Below are 22,628 nucleotides of genomic sequence, written 5' to 3' on the forward strand. Positions count from 1 at the left end.
GGGATTGATTTGACATATTGTAGAGATTTTCTTGGGATTGCAAACGCGCGGCGTTTTCTTCGAAATAAACGCCGGCTCACATCTTCCTGCCAGGGTATCGGATTGGTGCACGAGTCGCGGCGTTGGAACCGCGGCGACGGTGCGGTCGCAAAGGTACAAGTCTTGAATTAAGCCGACTCAAATCTACAACATACGACTTAGGGTCGATCGCAACGTCAATAATACGTCACAGGTTGCCGAAATTCGACAAGAAGGATCGCGGGATTCGACGGAACAGTACGGACTAGGATACGGGTCTTACAGCAATCATCGTAAACGGCATATGCAATGGATGTAAGAAGCAATATGGTATTACCCATAGAGTTGGGCATCAAGTCGAGTTGAATCGAGTTAGGGTTGACTCGACTCGATCTGGTTTTGAAATAGGCCTGATCCGAACTCGATACTGAGTCCAGCATGCCTGACTCGATCTGAGTTCGGTCTGGCCTAGGTTGATCCAGACTGAGTCCAATCCGGTTAAAAGTACCAAGTTGGGTGTTGAGGGTCAAATATTGCATATTAGACCCAGTTATTATTTGATTCTGCGAACATCATACTGTTTAATGCCCTGTTTTAATCGTGTTTATCATGCAAGGTGTATTTAGGAGCTTAGACTGAAAAAGGGTACTAAAAGTATGGATTTGATGCTCTGAAGTCACCAAGGTAAGGGACGGACTCCAGTAGACCGAGATCAAGGAATTTACATGCCAGAGATCTAAGGAAATCAAGCTGTTCACGTTGAATAGGTCTGAAAAGTGTCATAAATACAAGATCACAAGGTTCCCACCATCCGTTTGGCTCGAAACTTCATACAGGGCCTGAAGATCATAAATTAACCTTACACGTCAAATTTCAGCCATTGAATCATTGTAGAAGTGACCCAATGGATAGATCAGCCCATAAAATCTCAAATTGGGGCCCTCCTGAGATCTAGATATGTTCCAAATTTAGTCTCAACCCTTCAAATTAAGTGATAAAGGGGATGGACAGAGCAGATTTCTTACGACCATCATGACAGACCCCACATGTACATTGCATGTACATAAGGTACATGTGCACGAGAGGTGCACCGGACTGGGAGTTCGGTCAAACAAGGGGCTGACCCGCACCTTCTTCTTCATGGAGACAGCGTCTAATGTTGTTCGATTTTTCTTGGCTAGTGGGCCCCACACATCATCCAAATGGATGATCAGATCCGTCCATTGTGTCAATATGGGGGAAAAAACCCTCGCCTAGGTGATCTTTTGGTCCCATGCATGTGTACGTGCGTGAATCTTTAGAAAACGCAGGTTGGACGGTAAAGAAGAAAACTACGTGGGCCACACTGAAATCAATTCAATATTGCCATTCCCAGATGGTTTTTCGTCGTGAATGCAATAAACGGAGTGGATTTCTCTTTTGATAAAGATCAGGGGTCCACCAAACATTCAGCGTCGGCGTACGGCCTGTTTCCAGCGTCCGTGTAACGGACGGACTCTGTCCGTCTTGCGGAAGTTAGTGGGCCCCATACATCGCCGGTACGACTGATCCAAGCCGTCCATCTTGTAGAGAGCCTCGAACACTTCAACAGCATGCTGATACTTTTCACCCATGTATACATATGTGTGCGATATAGAGGCCACAAGCAGACTGCCCTACAACGTTCAAAAGTAATTTTATTGTGATTTCTCCTCTTGGCCGCATCAAAGGACGTTCAAAACCATCCGTTTCTAACCAAAATTCCGTTCTGAATCTAATGGACGGGGTGGATTTCTCCGAAAACACCTCTGTGGGGCCCACCGATCACGACAGCGCTGGACGTGCGAAAGGTTACGCGCGTCCGTGAAATTCAATTTTTCAGGCGATTGTGGCCCACCATCTTTGATCATATGGAAGATCTGAACCGTCCATTGTGTAGGCCAACCAAAATACTTCCAAGAGACATTAATTTTACAGAAATAATGCAAGGAACGCGAGAGTTATGAAGCCCCGAACTTGGCTGCCAAAAGGCTTTCGCCGCGTGTGCGATAGCTTTCCAAATCCGATTTCCACCACTCCAGCCACTCCAGCAGGTATAAAAAGAGTTCCAAAACGTGGAGAAGGGGATCCAAGCTAGGCGTGGGCAGCCGTGGAGGCCAAGAGAGAGGAAGAGACAGGGAGTGAAGTTCTTTTAATTTTATTTTTTCTTTATTTTTGAGAATTAGTCTAATCATGTCTATTCTAGGCTAAACCTCTTAGCTAGGGCTAAGAGGTGAAGCTTGTAGCGTGATGGGAGGACTTTTTGCGTGTGCTTTTTATTTACATTGAATTGAACTTGATATTAGTTTGATTTTAAGGGAATGTCTTTAGTTTTAATGGTCTGTTGTGACTGAAATTACAATGGGTCAGCGATAGCTTGGAGCATGTTCCTTTCCTTTTTATGTTTATGACGTCAGGAAGCCCTGTTGTTCACCATTGTTCCCTTGGCATGGTCGGATGACAGTACCCTTCCTAACCTTCATAGCATGTTGATTGGTTGGTAATTAGTTTAATTCTATTGTTTACTTTGTCTCCTGGGCATGGTTTGGTGATGGAATCCATTCTAATTCATTTACTTTTCATCTCTTTAAATTATATCAGAGGAAGTTCAGTTTAATTTCCATGATTCTTGATGCAGGCGTAAGATCTCCCTAATCTGTACAAGTGGATCCTCTGAATCCCTAGTTTCCTATCTCTGATTTCTCTTAAATTTTAGATTAATCTCTCACCATTATTCATCACTTTATCTTGGATTTAGATTTCATCTTAAGCTAGTTCTATTTCTACCTAGTTTCAGATAACGTACAAGTATCAGTCCCTTGGGATTCGACCTCGGTCTCACCGAGTTTATTACTACATCACAACCCTATACTTGGGGAGTGAACATTGGGTCGAGTTGGCACCGAATCGGATTGAGAGATGAGGGAGGGGGGAGTGGAGAGAAGAAAGAGAGGAGGAGGACGACGACGACGACGAGGATGAGGGAGGGAGACAGGGAGGGAGTGGAGAGGAGGAGGAGGGCGATGGTAGTGGGTGGTTGCTAGGCTAGGAAGAGGAGTAGGATGAGGGAGGGAGAGAGAGAGGTTGGGATCGGGTCAGGGTAGGGTTAAAGAGTCAAGTCTAGTCGGGTTTCGGATCGAGTCAAGTCTAACCAGATCGAGTTTCGAGTCGAGTTGGGTCGAGTTACTAGGTAACTCGAACTCGACTCAATTTGAGTTCGGATTGGGCGAAGCTTACTCGGTTCGGATCGACTCACCCATTCGATTCGAGTCGAGTCGGATTAGACCGAGTCAGACGAATCGAGTTAGCCGGATTAGGTTGTCCTGTGCCCACCTCTAATTACCCATCTGCTAGGAATGATATTCTAACCTTATATGGTCAATCGTGGATGCCTAATACCCAATAGCTCACCAAGTGCTTGTTTGCATAGTGAAAAGAAGAAAATAAAATAAAATAAAATCAATGATTTTTATTATGAAGGGATGAAGGGATGTTTTACCATGCTTGGAGGGTAAAAGATTATTATTTAAAAATTATATTCAAATCTTGATTTTTGCCGAATTTTTTAATAATATAAAGTAAATGTATCATCATTATTGTTATATCATTGCCAAACAAAATATGAAAAATGTTGGTAAACGCGCGCGCGCGCACACACACATATATATTCAAATGCTCATTTGCGCACTAGTTCACATGGAACTCGTGTGAACTGTTTCGAGAACTCATCATACGTGATGTGACTCCAAAATTTGAACAGTTCACGTGAATAAGCATCTCATGAAATCTCCTGGGCCCAATATTTACTTTGATCCAAAACTTTGGTGGGCCATGAAAAATGAAAACAGTTTCCTCCCTTGATTTGCATTTCTCTTTGTTATGGCCCACCAGAATTTTAGAAGTGAAAATTTATCCCTTGGGGTTTCATGGAATTTTGCATCACATGGACCGTTCGGATTAGACGTGGGTGTGCGTGTGTGCATATATATATATATATATATATATATATATATATATATATATATATATATATATATATATATATATCTCGCATAATTGCAATGTAAAGTAATTTATAATTGTTGTCCATTTCTTTTATTTTATTATAACCACCGACAAAATAGGCTGGCTTTTATTGTCTATACCAGACTCTTTAAATAGAATCAACAAAAATCCATATTAATAAAAGCCATTGAAAATTATCATTGGATGATGATTATAAAAAAAATTTCTTTATTTTTTGCTTTTCCCCATCCAAACCAGCTCCAATATTATTGGTTGCCTAGCTTGGACCATCACTATCGATCATAGCCAATAAATTTATGAATTAACAAGGTACCAAGAGTTGGCTACGGAACCTATTATGAGAGTATTTTCCCAAATGTCTCCCCCATTTTAACAGAGGTGGGTCCCGCTGAGTATTATAATAGCGACTTGGATTGCATGTGTTATAGTGTACTCAATAAACTATGTGGGGCCCACCGTGGTGCTAGTTTCTTATCCACTCTATCTATCCATCTTTCCAGATCATTTTAGGACATGATCCAAAAATTAAAGCATATCCAAAGCTTAAGTGGACCACACCATAAGAAACAGTGGAAATGGAACACCTATGGTTGAAAACTTCTTGGGGGCCACAGAAGTTTTGGATCAAGCTGATTTTTTTTGTTTTCCATAATCCATGTCTTTGTGACCTATGAACAGGTTGGATGATAAATAAACATCATTGTAGGCATTAGAAAGGTTTCAATGGTGAACATCATTATCCCCACTGTTTTCTGTGGTGTGGCCCACCTGAGCTTTGGATATGCTTCAATTTTGGGCTTATGCCCTAAAATGAGCTGTTAAAACAGATGGACAGTGTGGATAAAACACATACATTACGGTGGGCCCTACAAAGTTTACTCATGAGGCAATCGGCATTCTTGTAATAGAACCCAGTCAAATGTCACCCATTTACCATAGTCTCCTATTTATTCACGTGCATTTAAAATGCCAGCTAAGGAATGCCAACCCAGCTGCAGACCTGAAAAACTAGTGGTGACTATTAATGGGAGGAAAATGTCACTTTCTTTTCCCCAAAGGACGAACCTCTTTTCTGTATGAGATCCGGTGGGCCATACCATCGATGGGTCATTGCCCAAAATACCTCACTGATTGGACAGCCTCTAATGGACGATCAATACGATTGTCTCCCTTCTCCTTGCACCTTTCATTTTCTTATTAAGGTAAAAGTACCCACTCTTGGTGGTTGGGATTGTAAAACTCTTAAGCCAAATACATGTTGTGGAAAATGTTTTGATTAAAAAAATTTAATAAAAGAATTATATATAAATATATATAAGAGGTTTGTAAAAACTTGGTATTTTTGTGTTTTGAGAATAATCCCTTAATAAAAAGGAGAAAAGAAAATTTTCACGTAATATGTAAGGGTGTTGAGTGCTTTATTATTTGCTTAGTGAATTTGTAGAATACCGAGACTTATGTGTACGCGTGCTTTATTATTTGCTCGGTGAATCCGTAGAATATCGAGACTTACGTGTGCGCGCAGACATGGTCATGTGCTAGGTGTGAATAACCGTAGATGAGTTGCTCCCCCACGGCCTTATGTGAATTGGTGTGAGTCGCAATGCGGCAGTGAATATGGATATAGGTTATGTCGCTAGAGTGTTGTGAGTAAGAGATAGATCTATCTGCCTTATATAGGGACTAAAACTAGCCATTTAAGAGGACTGGTGTAAGTGCTCATGTAGGAATAATTTGAACTATGCAGAAACTACTGCATGTGTTTAGCATAACAGTCATAAACAGCTAACCACTGAGTCTAAATGGCTAGCATCTGAAATTATGACCCTGGACCAAAATGTTCAATTACTATAGTTTGAATGGTTCATTTTACCAACATAAACCACTCGAATCACTCTCTCATACAAATCGGTAAAAGATTCAGGAGTTCTCTGATCAAGCCAGCAAGATTCAATATGAACCTTAGCCAGCAAGTCCTCAAGAAATAAACCAGTGTAATGGTACAAGACAACAAATTTTTTTTTTCCAAATTTCCCTCAGATTTAGGATTTTTTTTTTTTCAACTTTTTTAATCTATCATCAAGCTTGTACACAAAATTTCTTTAGTGGTTTCTTTGTGTTTACTGAATGCAGAACCACACATAGGCTCGTCGTATCCTAGAAACTATTTACCTCCAACTTGTCAACCGTGTCAATTACTTTGAGAAAGAGGCCAATAACACTTCCAGGACGTATGATCACACCACGTGATTCAACTTGTCCTTGATATTTTGATTTCTTTCCTTATTTTAGAGAAATTACAAATATGTAATTTGAAAATATCATGTTTCTAATAGGCCCATCAACAAGAAGGCCTAATAGATAGACTGTTAGGATCTCATTTAGATGTGGTAGCATGTGTACTTGACTACGGTCCATATTCAATGTTTCACTCTAGTGAAATCGAATTGCCTACCAAGTAACTCAATATACTTTTCTTACTAGTAAACTCTTTGGGCCCACCATAAATGTATGTAATTTATCTATGCCGTCCATCTATTATTTTTTCCAAATCATTTCAGGAGTTAAGCTTAAAATTGAAGCATACCCAAATCTCAAGTAAACCACACCAAAGGAAATAGTAGGAATAATGATTTCCACCGTCGAAACCTTCCTAGGGCCCACAATAATGTTTATTTGTCATCAAACCTGTTCATAAGATCACACGGACAAGATGAAGGGAAAATACAAATATCAACTTGATCCAAAACTTCTATGGCCTTGGGAATTTTTCAACAGTAGGTCCTCAATTTGATAGGATTTTTTCCCCGTGCTCGACCGGTTGTGAGCCTTACACGACAGGTTGAGGGCTGGTGCACGACCAGTCGTGGAGTCGAGCCCTGACTTGACTCAAAGTCTAACGACTTTGGGTTATTTTTTCCCGAGGTGCTTGACCGGTCGAAGGTCGACCGGTCGTGGTTACACAGATTCATTCCGCGATTTTAGAAATTACGGAAATCTGAGTCCTTTTACAACTGGGATGCGGAAAGGAGTTTCCTAAAACTATAAATAGAGGTTCCTAGGGTTTTTCTACAGGCATGAAAAACACAAGAGGGTTATCAAAGGTATGAGATAGAGAGAGAAAGAGAGAGAGGAAGCTTGTAGATGAGAGGTTATGCTCGTAGAGGTTATCTATTGTGCAATTTATATCTCAGCGCTTCTACGTCCTCGTAATCGGTGAGATCTTTCTGTTTTTCTTTTATTCTCTCATTGTTTATCCATTCCTTCATGAGTGAAGACGGTTGTAACGTTCTACTTCGTAGTGGACTGTTGATTTAGATGAGGTCTCGTGGTTTTTACCTCTTTGAGGGTTTTCCACGTAAAAAATCTCGTGTGGTATGTGATTTATTGCATTGCTTTATTATCCATAATTCTGGTTTGTTCTGGGAGACTAGATCCTAAGGTTTTGTGAAAAGCCCCCAACAAAGTGGTAGGATCTGTTTTTTAAAATTATGGAAGGTAGCTCATCAAGGATGATCAACCTCAATGGTTCTAACTGGACCATATGGAAGGCTAAGATGAAGGACTTGCTTTATTGCAATGACCTATATTCTCCAATTTTAGGCATAACAGCAAAATCCAAGGATATATCTGATGATGATTGGAAGAAGATAGACCGAAAGGCGGTGGGGTTTATTAAACAATGGTTGGATGATTCTGTGTTCCACCATGTGTCTACGGAGACCTCAGCCGCTAGCCTATGACTGAAATTAGAATGGTTGTATGAGAGGAAGACAGCTGGTAATAAAATTTTTCTGATAAGGCGATTTGTGAATCTCAAGTTCATGGATGATGGTTCTGTGGCCGAGCACATGAATTAGGTCAACAATATAGTGAACCAACTCTCCTCTATGAAGATGGTCCTGGATGATGAATTGCATGCTTTGTCATTGCTTAGTTCATTGCCTGACAGTTGGGAGACATTGGTAGTGTCTCTGAGTAACTTCGCGCCAGACGGAAAAATTTCCATGGAACAGGATACTAGTTGTCTCTTCAATTAGGAGACAAGGAGGAAGTCTCAGGGGTCTACTCAGCAAGAGGCCCTTGTGACGCAAGAACGGGGGAGGGAAAAGAACAGGAAAGGCGGGAAGGTAAGAGATAAATCAAGAGGCAAGTCGAGTACCAGAAAAGATGTTGATTACTGGAATTGTGGCAAGAAGGGCCACTACAAGTATGAATGTGGTGGTAAGAAGAACGACAAGAAAGGAAAAGATATGAGAAGGAAGATTAATCAGATTCCACTGCGGTCGCTTCAGATGGTGACGTTATAGTTATTTTTTCAGCAGATCACGATGTATGTCTCACGGCTACGAGTCAGGACATCAACTGGGTGATAGACTCGGGAGTCTCATTTCATGCGACTCTACGCAGGGATTTCTTCACAAGCTACAAGTCAGGTGACTATGGGACCATGAAGATTGAAAATTTTGGCATATTGAAGATAATAAGGGTCAGTGATATTTGTGTGAAGACCGATGCGGGCTGCACATTGGTTCTCAGGGATGTAAGGCATATCCCAGACCTTCGCCTCAACTTGATGTCGATGGGAAGATTGGATGATGATGGCTATGAAAGCCGATTTATTGGTGGGCGCTGGAAGCTCATCAAGGGTTCATTGATTGTAGCCAAAGGAAAGAAGTGTTGCACCCTTTACAAGGCAAGTGTCAGTAGGTGCAAGGGTGGGTTGAACGCAGCAGAAGATTCAGCTATTGACATGTTGCACAGGCGTCTAAGCCACATGAGTGAAAAAGAGCTTCAGCTACTAGCGAGGAAGCGGCTCCTTCTAGACGTGATAAGTATGTCTCTCAAAACCTGTCTTGATTGTTTATCATTGAAACAGCATAGAGTTTCATTTATTAAATCTGTTTCTCATGTTAATAAAATACATGCATTAGATTTGGTTTATTCTTATGTTTGTGGTCCTATGAGGACAAAAACCTTGGGTGGGGCATTGTATTTTGTTACTTTTATAGATGATGCATTCAGGAGGGTTTGGGTTTATGCTTTGAAATCCAAGGACGAGGTCTTTAGTGTGTTTAAATTGTTTCCTGCTATGATTGAGAGAGAGACAGATAGATCATTGAAGTGCATCCGCACTTACAATGGTAGTGAATATATTGCCGACTTTCATAAGTATTGTAAGTCCCTGGGTATACGGCATGAACAAACGGTTCCCAAGACCCCCTAGCATAATGGTGTAGCTAAGCGAATGAATCGCACCATTGTAGAGAGAATCAGATGCATGTTATACCATGCGAAATTGCCCAAGATGTTCTGGGGAGAAGCAATGCATACAGCAGTGTATCTGATAAACAGGTCTTCATCGGCCCCGTTGAATGGAGAAGTGCCTAAGCAGGTGTGGACTGCACAAGATCCATCGTACATTCATCTCAGGGTGTTTGGATGCAGGGCATCCATTCATGTACCAAAGAACGAGAGGTCCAAGCTCGATATGAAGATCAGACAGTGTGTGTTCTTGGGGTACGGTGATGAAAAGTTCGGTTACAGATTATGGGATCCAACCGAGAGGAAGCTCGTCAGTAGCAGAGATGTGGTTTTCTTTGAAGATCAGTATATAAAAGATATTGGTAAGCCAGAGAAAAACCAGCCTAGTTCAGGTGAGCTAAAGGACATGGATCCAATTATTCCTCCCGTGGTGCCTGATGACATGGGAGTACAGCAAGGTGCAGAGGACGAGGGAGTTCCTTCACAAGATGGACCAGGGGAGCAGCCTCCACTTGATCCACCTATTGAGCCACAGGTGAGGAGGTCATCTAGGGACAGACAACCGTCCAAGAGGTACTTGCCGTATGAGTACATTATGCTAACTGATGGGACAGAGCCAGAAGACTATTCTAAGGTCCTAGCCGACGAGCATAAAAGGGAGTGTTGAAAGCTATGCAAGAAGAAATAGAATCCTTACATAAGAACCACAACTATGACATAGTGAAACTGCCTAAGGGCAAAAAAGCTTTGAGCAACAAGTGGGTGTTCAAAAAGAAGGTTGAGCAGAAGAATTCAAAGACGAGGTTCAAGGCCAGACTTGTGGTGAAAGGGTTTGGTCAGAGAAAAGGCATAGACTTCGAGGAGATATTCTTACCAGTGGTGAAGATGACATCCATACGGGTGTTGCTTGGGTTGGCGGCTAGCATGGATCTGGAGATAGAGCAGTTAGATGTTAAAACTGTCTTCTTCCATGGTGACCTGGAAGAAGAGATCTACATGCACTAACCAGAGGGGTTTGAAGTCAAGGGCAAGGAGAATATGGTGTGTAGGCTGAGGAAGAGCTTATATGGGCTGAAACAAGCTCTACGGCAATGGTACAAGAAGTTCGATTCATTCATGTTACAGCATGGGTATGACAGAACAGAGTCGGACCACTGTGTATTCACGCGCAAGTTCTCAGATGGTGATTTCTTAGTTCTGTTATTATACGTTGATGACATGCTTATCATGGAAAAAGACATCAAGAAAATCGACAGGCTGAAACAAGAGTTGGGCAAGTCGTTTGCGATGAAAGATTTGGGCCCGACTAAACAAATCATACGAATGGATATAACCCATGACAGAAGCAACAGAAAGCTTTAGCTGTCACAAGGGCAGTATATTAAGAAAGTCCTAGAGCGGTTCAATATGAATGCAGCGAAGCCGGTCAGTACTCCACTAGATGGTCACTTTAGATTGAGCGACAGGTAGTGTCCCAAGATGAAGGCAGAGGTGGAAGAGATGCAGAAGATACCCTACGCGTCAGCTGTAGGAAGTTTGATGTATGTCATGGTGTGTACACGCCCAGACATAGCATATGTGGTTGGTGTTGTTAGCCTGTATCTTGCCAATCCTAGCAAAGAACATTGGGTAGCAATGAAGTGAATACTACGGTATCTAAGAGGCTCATCCACGTTGAGCCTATGCTATGGTGATGGAAAACCTGTGTTAGAGAGCTACACAGATGCAGATATGGCAAGCTACATAGACTCCAGGAAGCCTACCTTGGGATTCATGTTCACGTTTGCACGAGGAGTGGTTTCTTGGCAAAGCAAGCTACAGAAGGTCGTAGCATTGTCGACGACAGATGCCGAGTACATTGCAGTCACAAAGGCATGTAAAGAGATGCTTTGGATGAAGAGGTTCCTACAGGAACTTAGCCTAAAGCAGGAGCAACATGTGGTTTATTGTGATAGTCAAAGTGCTATACACTTGAGAAAGAATCCAAGTCAGCATTCCAAGTCGAAGCACATAGAGATTTGGTATCACTGGATCAAGGATACTTTGGAACAGAAGGTGTTACAGCTTGAGAAGGTCTACACGGACGATAATGGGTCAGACATGATGACCAAGGCTTTGCTCAAGGGTAAGTTTAAGGTTTGTAAAAACCAGGATAGCTTGAAGAAGGTAAATCCCTCCTGGGTCAAAAAGGAAGAGATTTGATGGGGGTTTTTCCCCGTGCTCGACCGGTCGTGAGCCTTACACGACCAGTCAAGGGCTGGTGCACGACCAGTCGTGGAGTCAAGCACTGACTCGACTCAAAGTCCAGCGACTTTGGACTATTTTTTCCAGGGGTGCTCGACCGGTCGAGGGTGGTGCTTGACCGGTCGTGGGTGGCGCTCGACCGACCGTGATCTCGTCTCGACCGGTTGTGGTTATGCAGATTCACTCCTCGATTTTGCAGATTGTGGAAATCTGAGTTCTTTCGCAACTGGGATGCGGAAAGGAATTTCCTAAAACTATAAATGGGAGTTCTTAGGATTTTTCTACAGGCATGAAAAACACAAGAGGGTTATCAAAGGTGTGAAATAGAGATAGAAAAAGAGAGAGGAAGCTTGTAGAATGGAAGTTATACTCGTGGAGGTTATCTATTGTGCAATTTATATCTCAGCGCTTCTACGTTCTCGTAATCGATGAGATCTCTCTGTTTTTCTTTTATTCTCTCATTATTTATCCACTCCTGCATGAGTGAAGACGGTTGTAATGTTCTACTTCATGGTGGATTATTGATCTAGACGAGGTCCCATGGTTTTTACCTCTTTAAAAGTTTTTTCACGTAAAAAATCTCTTATGTGGTATATGATTTATGCTTTGATTTATTTCATTGCTTTATTATCCATAATTCTGATTTGTTTTGGGAGGCTAGATCCTACGGTTTTGTGCAAGGCCCCCAACACAATTCACATTGTTTCCTGTTGTGTGGTCCACTTTAGTTTTGAATATGCTTCATTTTTTTTATCAAGACTTAAAATTATATGGTAAGATAGATGGACCGGAGTGGATAAAATACATAAATCAAAGTGGGCCCCACAAAATTTGCTCTGTATGCTTAGCATGTGGAGTTAGTAATCAGTCTGCTTCCCTCCTTGGTGTATTAGACTTTGTATGTGGGGTCCACTATGATGGATCCCACGTCCAATACATCATCCATGAGGCCCAAAAATCACCCTCATCCTAAACAAACGAAGGTTCACACCACACAGGGATCTGTTAGGATGGAGACCCTACCATAAAACCTTCCAAATAATGTGTGAGGCCCACCACAAGTTACACACCTTTCATCCAATCCATTCAAAAGATTCATTCCACCAAGATGAATAGACATGCAAAAATCAGGCCGTTGAAGCAACCACACCACCTACTTTTAGGCATGATTGTATGTGTTGTGGTCCACTTGATTTTTTAGAGATTTTAGGCATGATTGTATGTGTTGTGGTCCACTTGAGTTCTGTATCAGCCTCATGTTGTCGATTCAAAAAACACGAAGGACCTGACATGATGGACGGATTAGACATCGGCTCTACTTCACAGTGGACCCCACACGCAATGGTCGTAGTGTAAGTTTCTTTTGCACTGGAGCGGCTGAGGAAGTCGTTGGTCCTCCATAAATGGCTGGATGGGCCCCATTGCACCTACGGTCGGGATGATCATAACATTCTATCCGATGAGCACTCGTAAATGGGGCATGGTCCAAAACAACAGATACGCGCTGATCACAACCATCCATTGATGTCATTTCAATCGGACCGTTAAACGAAGTAGTCAACGGTCCACATTCAACTGAGAAAAAAGTCCAGTGATTATTGGTCAGAATTAGCTAACGAGGATTATTCTCTAAGCACGGTCGATCCACAGCATCCCCTACAAGAACAATTGAGTTAAGTGGGCCCCACTCAGCAGTCAATCAAAAGACGAATATACCCCTACGAGCTATAAAAGTACACACGTTAGTAAGGTAGTTTTATGGCAACTCCCTTAATTCAACGCCCGTGACCTAAAAAAACACTCAAATTTCGCCATTTTAATGGATGGAAGCGACTTTTGGAGAACGGTGTCTGAAAACTTTCATACTCTGGCAGATTTTGATGCTCCATACACGCGCACTCAGAAATCTTATAAATAGCACATGTGTAACTCTCACAAACCGTCTAAATAGTGGGACCCAAATTTGATGTTTGAAAAACCAATAAGGATACCAAAACAATTCAAAATAATTGGACGATCCAAATTCAACGCATGTATGCAAAATAATCAGATATTGGATTGACATAAATCTGATTTTGCGTTGTTGGATGATAATGTATATCCGGAAGAATCATAATACAATAGAGATCCATCTCTCGATTGTACACGTGTGGGTTGACGTATCAATCAGAAACTTACATCTAGTGGGCCCTACTGTTGATGTGGATGGGGAATTATCAAAGATACACAATCATCAGATGATCCTATCCATCCGATTAACACATTTCAAACAAACGGTGGAAAATAAGATTAGTTAACGGTCAGCGTCAATTGTAAGATAAGCTGGTTTTCAAAAGGTGAACCATCCATAGTTGAATTGACTATTTGGACCGTCACGATTGGACGTAACCTTGCCACGTGTACCGAAGAAAGATGGCTCTACCGTATTATGGGTGTTCCGGCACTACCGTACCATCTCCCGTGGGTTAACCAATGACCTATGCAAGGAGGACCCTAATCGTCTACACCCAACTGTTTTACGTAGTGCTTAAAAGACCCAAGATCTGTGGCGTCCACCATTTTTATATGGCGAATCCACTCCGTCCATCAGGTGAGAAGAATTATTTTGACCGTACAAACAGAAGATAAGCTGGAAGAAGAGCAAATATAGGCCATAAAATAGGAACAATATAAAACTGCTAAGCTCACACGTTGTGACCCGTCTGAGTTTTGTATGAGGGTGAATTTGATATTTTCTTCATTCTGGTGATTTACACCTGATTAACGGGTTCGATGAACGATATACAACATGTTGGCCCCACACAAAAATCTACAATTGGCATATTATTCCATTGTTCCATGTGGTGTGTCTTATCTGAGTTTTTGATTCAGCTGATATTTGACTTTACAACATAACATCCATGATAGAACCTGATAGACGGAGTGGATTTTACATATAAAACATGTTGGGCCCCACAGAATGTATGTTTTACGTAGGGCGTAGAGATGCGGTACACGTAGCGGATTTCACGTATACAACGTGTTGGCCGCACAGAATTGGGTGTTTTAAGCAGTGCGTAAAACGGAGACGGATTGGCTACTCCCCTGTCACTAGCCAGGTGGCTGGTGGTCGGTGCTCTGTGGGCCCCACCATGATGATGTGTTTCATCCACGCCGTTCATCCATTTTTACCGATCGTTTTATGTCTTGATCCCAAAAAATGAGAGGTATATAAATCTTAGGTGCACCACACCACAGGAAAACAATAGTGATTGGATATCCACCATTAAATCCTCCTAAGGCCCACTGTACCGTTTATTCGACATCCAATCTGTTTATTAGGTCATAGATACCTAGATGAAGGGAAAAAACAAAGATGATCTTGGTCCAAAAATTTTATGGCCCCAAAACGTTTTTATGGTCGAAGTTCATTCAACACTGTTTCCTGTAATGTGGTCCACTTGAGATCGGGATATACTTCATTTTTCGTCTCATATCCTAAAATTATCTAAAAAATAGATGGATGGCATGGATGAAACACATACATCATGGTTTAGCCCACAGAGCACCCACGATCAGCCATTGGCTGGTGGCAGGGTGAGTAGCCAATCCGTTTCCAAAACGTAAATCATGTGCCGTGGATGATTCCAGTCCAGTCCCCTGTCCAAGGTGGGTCCCACGGTTTGGACAGGTTTCTACTAGTCACAAGCGCGCCACGCGTACGATCTGGCCGCCTGTGTATGAAACACCCTACTCTGCCACAGTATCAACTAACTCCGTCCAAGTATCCGTTTCTCTTTCGTATCCGTTTCTCCGTTATATTTGGCGGCACCAAGCTTGCAGACAGGAAAAGAGAAAGACCTCTCTCTCTCTCTCTCTCTACTTATAAAATGGCGGATTCTATAACATGTTTTCCACACTAAGCTGTGGAGGAATGGCAGGCTCAGATTGCTCTGTATCACTCTCTAGCCTTCTATGCCAGGAAGAAGCTTGTTTTGATGATGATGAAGAAGAAGAAGAAGAAGAAAATGAGAGATTTCTATCTATTGAAGATTTGGGTCTTTTAGAGACAGAGGATGAGTACATAGAGATCTTGGTTTCTAAAGAAAGGAGTTTTGGGAGTGAAAGTTCTGGATCTTCTGACGATTTTTCCACTGAGAACTGGCTCAAATGCGCTCGGTTGGATGCCGTCCGATGGATTCTGGAAGTGGGTTTTCTTTTTTTTTCTTTATTTTTTTTCTGTTTTTTTATACATTTCCTTGTTGGGTTTTTTATTTTTTATTTTTCTGAGATTGCCGATTTGTTGGGTTTTTTTTTTTTTTCCGATCAGACGAGAGCATTCTTCGGCTTTAGTTTCCAGACTGCTTATCTTTCCATCTTTTATCTGGATCGATTCCTTTCAAAGCGACCTATTGATGTAAGCAGTTCGAAAATTTTCTGCTTTTTATTTCAATTTTTTGAAAATGGTGTTTTTCGTTGATGGGTTTGATTTGCATATGTTAGCAGAGCGGGAAATATTGGGCGATTCGGTTATTATCAGTGGCGTGTTTGTCTCTGGCTGCAAAGATGGAGGAATGCAGAGTTCCGGCGTTGTCGGAGTTTCGAACGGAAGATTTCGAGTTCGAGAATCAGGTGATTCAGAGGATGGAGCTTCTGGTCTTGAGTACGTTGGACTGGCGGTTGAGTTCTGTTACTCCGTTTGCCTATCTGAATTACTTCATTTCCAAGCTCAGCGAGAAATCAAGACCAAAGACGTTGGTGTTGAGAGCTATGGAATTGATATTGGCTACAACAGAAGGTGAATTAGAAGGAATGAATATTGATTTGTAATGGGTATTTCTAGTTTCTGTTAATTTGCTAGGTTTGATGTTGTTTTTCATGTAATTTCAGTGATGGATTTAGTGAATCATAGGCCATCAGCAATAGCTGCGGCGGCTGTCCTGGTGGCTTCTGATCAGAGCTTACCGAGTACTTCAGGTGATTTTAAGATGGGCGTAATCTCGTTGTGCGGCTGCTTAGAAAACGTGAGTACTTGTCCCTTCATTTTTTATTGGATTTCAATTCGATAATTGTCAAAACAGAAAGAAAAAAAATTTACATTGAAAATTGCATAATAGCTCTTTTTATTTCCATTAACAGAAGCATGTGTTTTCTTGCTATAATCTGATGCGGGAGTTGGAAGAGAGGAAATTGAACATGCACAATCTTGTAGCGTCAATCTACGCAATCCCCGCCAACGGAGACGTTCTTGATGATTAAGGTAACGATTTGGAAGAAAAGCAAATCGATTGAGAGAGAGAGAGAGAGAGAGAGAGAGAGAGAGAGAGAGAGAGGAAACCTATTACAGATCTTGTGCTATTCGCCGGATATGATTTCATTTTGCAATTGGATTATAGGTCTAATGAGTGTCGCATCTCGAACTCCCATCAATATGATTTGGAGTTGATTGATGATACCATTTCGAAAATCTAAAGATGGTTTTTTGGGTTTATGGTTTTGAGGGCATTCTCTACCAAATTGGTTAGTGTAATCAAGAAACAGAACCACAGGAAAAGGGGGAGATAGAGAAAAAAAATGGGGGGAGAAAGCTGACTTTTGAGTCCAAAAGCATGGAAGAGGTGTTACCCAAGATGCCATTGAAGTGTGTTTGTTAATAGTCATTCAGCTAGTCTTTTTGGTTCATAGTCATTGTCATTCATGAAAACCTTACCCAAATATTCATTTCATTTGTATTTCTTTAGTTATTTGTAGAATTTTGGTAGGGACCCAAAACAAAAAAGAAAAAAAGAGAGAGAGAGAGAGAGAGAGAGAGAGAGAGAGAGAAGAAAATCATTGTTGCGAGTCTTTTTTTTCTATGCATTATTTAAATATCTGCCTTGCAGACACTCCTTTGGTGGGGGTTGGGAAGCATGGGATGCTTCCAATGTCTTTAAAAAGGCTGAGAGCAATGCGGGGAGGAGGTGGTACTGGCTGTGATTGGATGCACTTATGTTGCATGCTGTCGATAAAAAGCATGTAAAAAAGAGGGGAATGGGGTTTTGGGTATTTGTTTTTTTTTCAATGTTGGGAATGTCTTTTGGGGGTGTGCTTTCACTGTTACTTTTGTGTTGGGGCCATAAAGACAGACATTGTTGTGGTATCAAAAGGAATTTGTTCATGGATATGTGATGAGCTTAATCTGCATCTAAGTTGGTTTTTTTCATGATCAATGATATGTTTGAGGAAACGTCACGTGACACAATATTGGTAATGGTTTCATTCAATCGAGCTTGAATTAAAGATGCGACGGCTTTTTCTTTATTTCTCCCATGCATTCTCTTTTATCCTCTTAAGTATGGGAATTTGTAAGTTGGTTGTTCCTTCATAAATGGACTTTTTCCTTTTCTGTTGGTGATTGCTTGTAATTTCATATGTTATATATTTGACTGTGTTTGGATGCACAAGTGAAATGAATTGTGCTGTATCATGGTATTCATAGTAAGGAAGTGAGGTTTGCTTGAAGACATCCCGACATATTGCAACATGATGTCGGAACTTCATCCATTGGAACTTTTCAATGACCGAAGTGGTTTATGTGATAGACTTCCAATGGATGGGGATGCCCCAAAGATCTCTCATATTGAATATTTTCAACCCTTAGATTATACATAATGGCAACCATCCATCTTCAAAGCAAAATATCCAAATTTCAAACTATCCAAGTAATAGAATCTGAGAGATTTTATTTGTCTTCTATCCACCATACAAGGTGAGACATATAAACAGTCTGGATAATTGGAAGGCAACTTAGATTCAAATCCCAAAATTCCAATGTATCACATCGCAATATGCTGGCATGTATTTGAGCAAACCTCTCAGGAAGTTGCCTTCAAATTGCGCTTACATATCTTTCCAGCTTGAAACCAATACTATTGGAATTTCGAGCTCCATGAATCCAAAGTAAGAAGCTAAATCTCGGTTATTTCGACTTTATTGGACTAATATTGCAATTCAAATTGTCGGTGCATCCAAACGCCCCCTTAATAGTAATACAATCATGGAGGTTTAATCAACTTCCACAACTATCACAACACTTTGATTGTGAATTGGATTCTTTTTCATTATATCATTGGGCAGTCATTGAAACAAACCCACCAACCCAAACCCATCATGGCTTTTAAAGTAGAATACACCAAGCAATCTGTATTGCGAATTTTGTGCTCGGGTTAATTATTGTTGAGTTTGCAAATTCCAAAAATCATTTGTGACCTCACAGAAAAGACCAAAGAAAGAGAAGGTAAAACAGAGAAGACTTTCTTCACCTATCTGAACTCTCTTTCTAATCCAAGTTTTACTTCTCATGACCCTTGCAGCATCTTTATATGTTTTTTCTTGTGTTGTTTTGACTTCAATTCAATTCCTTTTTGGAGAAGGGTTACCCGTGACAGACATGTTTGGTGATTTTGGGACCTTTGAGCTGGCCTGGTAGCATGTGAGTGGATTGTAGGCTGAATTTTGACGTGATTGGACAATCCTAGTGTTCCTTAAAAGGTAGGCAAAAATATTCTAGGGTTTGGTCTTTTGGTGATTTGGAAAATAAAGATACATTTTAGGTTGTGGTCAAGTACATTCCTTTAATTATGTTTCTCATAAGAAAAAAATAATAATTGATTAAAAGGTAAAAACCAAAGAGACCTAGTTTGCTACGTGGTATAGAGTAGTAGGATGCAGATAATGCATAACTGTCATAATCTATGGTCCTTTGTCTTCAGAGTATCTAAACCATCGACCAGCTAAGATACTAGCAATAGCTTTCAGTGTTTTGGCCGTCATTTTTAATAGCCATGTGACTCTGCGTTGTACACAAGCTCCAATCATTGCAACATTGTCATGGGTCTCATAAGCCAGAGATGATGCCCGCGGTCTAATGACAAGGTACTTAGCACCTGTCACAGGGAATGAAGCTGGGAAAGAAATAATGTCATGACACAATGCCTGTTATATACCTAAACAATGGCCAAGGGAGGTGCTCTATGCCTGGTACACATGTTATGATAAGTTTGTGCCTTGGCATAGAGCTCTATCTCTTGGTGGAAGCTCAATGCTTGGCCCTAAGGCTTCCTCTAGAAAGTCTAGTGATTGGAGTAGAGCTTTTCCAATGGGAGTGGAGTTTTCATACTGGTAAAGGTCACTTGACTAAACATTGGTGTGAAGTTTAGAAATTTAGAAGTCAAAGGTCAAAGTGAGTTCCAAGAGCAATCTCAAAAAAAAATGCCTCACAAATGAACCGCTATAAGGTATTTATAACCTTAAGGGTCTTGATTTTTCATCCAAAAGTAGTTAGGTGGTTATGTTGATGTGGTGCCCCTTGATTGGTCGAGAGGAGTGACGGTTCGTCAATCTTGAAAAGCAAGCAAATTGGTGAAGAGGCTAGCACCTACTTGGGGAAGGGCTAGGTGCTTTGCACTTGATTAGAGCTATACGTGAGTCAAACTGAGTAGAGCTTGGCACAGCTCAGCTTGGCTCAGCCAGTAGCTAACCCCAGCTTGAACTTGGCTCGGTCCTCGAGCCTGATTGGCGAGCTCAGCTCGGTTCGGTCAGTAGCCCGGGCCAGATCGAGACTATGCAATATTTGCGCATCTTCAATTTCTCGCATAATGAAAATAGTAACAGCACTTTATATGTATTTCACCAAACACTCGACGAGCAGCATAAAAATCAAAATATATTGGCAGTCTTATAATGTAAAGTTTTTTTTTATAAGGATTTATTTCGTATCTATTCCTTCCTTGCCACCAGCCAATCCCTCAGAGAATGTATGCACCCGAAACAACACTTCATTGAGTCATTTCATCAAACACTCGGCGAGCAATATCAATATCAAAATAATCGAGTCATCGAGTTGATTCAATTTGAGTCGATTTGAGTTAAGGTTCGATCCGAGTTGAGTCAAGCTTGGGCAAGCTCAAACTCAGCTCAAATTTTTTTCAGAGTTCCAAAAACAGCTCAAATCCAATTTCAAGCCAAGGCAAGTTGAGCTTTTCCGAGTCCAGTCCAACGAGCTGTCTGAAGCTTTACTCAAGTATCTCTCTAAAAGTAGGTGCAAAGGGAAATTTCAGGTACTAAGCATCCAGAGTCAATCTAGACAGGCATTATATTTTAGAAACACTCTTGAGTAGGTCTAATGACAGTTGGAGGTGTCAAAATCCTTTAATTTTTCCAAAGTAGTATCCTCAAAAGCTTGTTGTCCCACACCGCTGGTGCAAGAAAGAAATAAGGATACTCAAGAACATTTCAACACCAATTCTCCGTTGCGTGCACAAGGTCTGTACTACCCTTGGCTTTGGTGCAACATGGAAAAGTGATTTTTTTTTTTAATGTCAATATCTAATTATTCAATTTCTACTAGTGTTGTACATAATATGAATCATTTCTCAATTTATTATCAGTGTCCATGCAATGGTTGGCCATTGATATGATGGCTATCATATCTAGTCGCCTTGATTTTGGGCAAGGACCAATCCACAAGGTGGGCCATTAGTGCCAATGGTCTTTATTTGCCTAACACGATCACCCTCACATTTATTGAAGTACTCACTTAAAAAGAATTTTAGGTGTAATTGGTTTACATGCTATTCCATTTGACTTTTTAGTTTATTTATAGATAAAAAATGAGTTGTGTGTTCAGCTAGCCTTTAAAGTGTTTACAACAAATAAAGTATGCATTCATACCATAGAGCTTGGGCTATGAACCTTTCAAAATCTGCGTTGGTGAAGAGGCTAGCACCTAGCCCTTCCCAAGTAGATTAAGTTTGGAAAAGACAGACTCCTGCATCGACCACCTCACAACAGAGGTCTATTTGGACCACCCTTGTTTTGATGCTCGGCAAGAATCTCTTAATGTAGTACTTTATTATCAAAGAGTAGTTAGAAAGGGTGTATCTATCATAAAGATGGGCGTGCAATGTAGAGAGCGCCTCCCTTGCGTAATGACGATAATACCCTTTTCCTCGCGCGCCGGGAACCGGTTACATCAGAGGCTCCCTCCCAAAAAAGCTGGAATTACGGCCACAAGCTCCAATAATAGTTCACCACCATTATCAAACTTTGGTGACTTATCCTCCTTACGTGGCACCCATCTACCATCATCCATACCATCCAAACTGTGGGGTGCATTGGAGATAGATCACATCTCCAAAATCACACTGATCAAGAAATCCTAACCATCCCATTGATCGCTCTCAATATGGATAGGTAAAGTAAAATGTGCCGTCCAAATTTCTGTTGAAAATCATCTGGCCACCAACATATTCTCACTTTGATTCATGCACCATCCACTATAGGCCCAGCGATTTGGACAGCCTGGATTACCGTACAAGCATCCTCTGTGCACAGTTGAAAAATAGACACCAGTTTTTAAAATGGTGGTGAATTATCCTAGGAATTCAACCCGTATCTTTTCCAACATCCACACTGCAAAGAGATCTTATCAAGGGAATCCGATTCCTAACTTGAAAATTCTCATTCAGAAATATTTTCACAGCTGTGAATTCTTATACCAATACCAGATTTTTTGGGTGGATGGTGTGTGGCCACCAAAGCCATTAATAAACCCCCTTAAAAAGATAAATGGATTTTTTTTACTCCTTTTTCTTTTTCATTTATGATCATGAATAAAGATCAGGGCCCATCCCAGGAAATGCATAGTGTCCTCAAATTTTCATTTTGTATTAGTGGGTCCCAGGAAATGGGCCCCTTCAAATTTAAGCTTTGATTGATTGAATATTTCTTCTTTCTTTCCTAATCTAATTGGATGGTTATGATCTACCTATTGAGAAAATTGTTGGGGGATGGACCATCCATAGGAGGAATGATCTAGATCACTGAAGAATGGGCCCCACTTGTACAAAATGAAAACCCAATAAGGGTATTGTCAAATCAAGGATCAGATGACTCCTCTCAAGTAGATAATGGATTTCCTTGCATTTGAACAACTCAAAGCAATCTGAACCACAGATGCCATCTATAAGAGTGATGGATAATTGGTGTGTATTCCTAGGGCCTGAGTCTATCTATCCTTTTCTGATCAAACAACAGGG

The 22,628-nt window shown here is 41.0% G+C and overlaps 1 protein-coding gene across 2 annotated transcripts; it reads left to right on the top strand.

The window, feature by feature from the left end:
• Positions 1 to 15,382: 15,382 nt before the first annotated feature.
• LOC131229386 (cyclin-D5-3-like) lies at positions 15,383 to 17,850 on the top strand. Of its 2 annotated transcripts, none has more exons than XM_058225327.1 (5): positions 15,383 to 15,757; positions 15,881 to 15,967; positions 16,054 to 16,348; positions 16,441 to 16,574; positions 16,690 to 17,850. In XM_058225327.1, the coding sequence occupies exons 1-5, from the start codon at positions 15,458 to 15,460 to the stop codon at positions 16,807 to 16,809; spliced, it is 936 nt and encodes a 311-aa protein (XP_058081310.1). In that variant the 5' UTR covers positions 15,383 to 15,457; the 3' UTR covers positions 16,810 to 17,850. The 2 variants fall into 2 exon arrangements, with proteins under 2 accessions (XP_058081310.1, XP_058081311.1); XM_058225328.1 differs by having other exon boundaries at positions 15,385 to 15,757; positions 16,057 to 16,348.
• Positions 17,851 to 22,628: the final 4,778 nt, after the last annotated feature.

Source organism: Magnolia sinica, chromosome 16 (genome assembly GCF_029962835.1).
Source record: "Magnolia sinica isolate HGM2019 chromosome 16, MsV1, whole genome shotgun sequence".
NCBI lineage: Eukaryota > Viridiplantae > Streptophyta > Magnoliopsida > Magnoliales > Magnoliaceae > Magnolia > Magnolia sinica.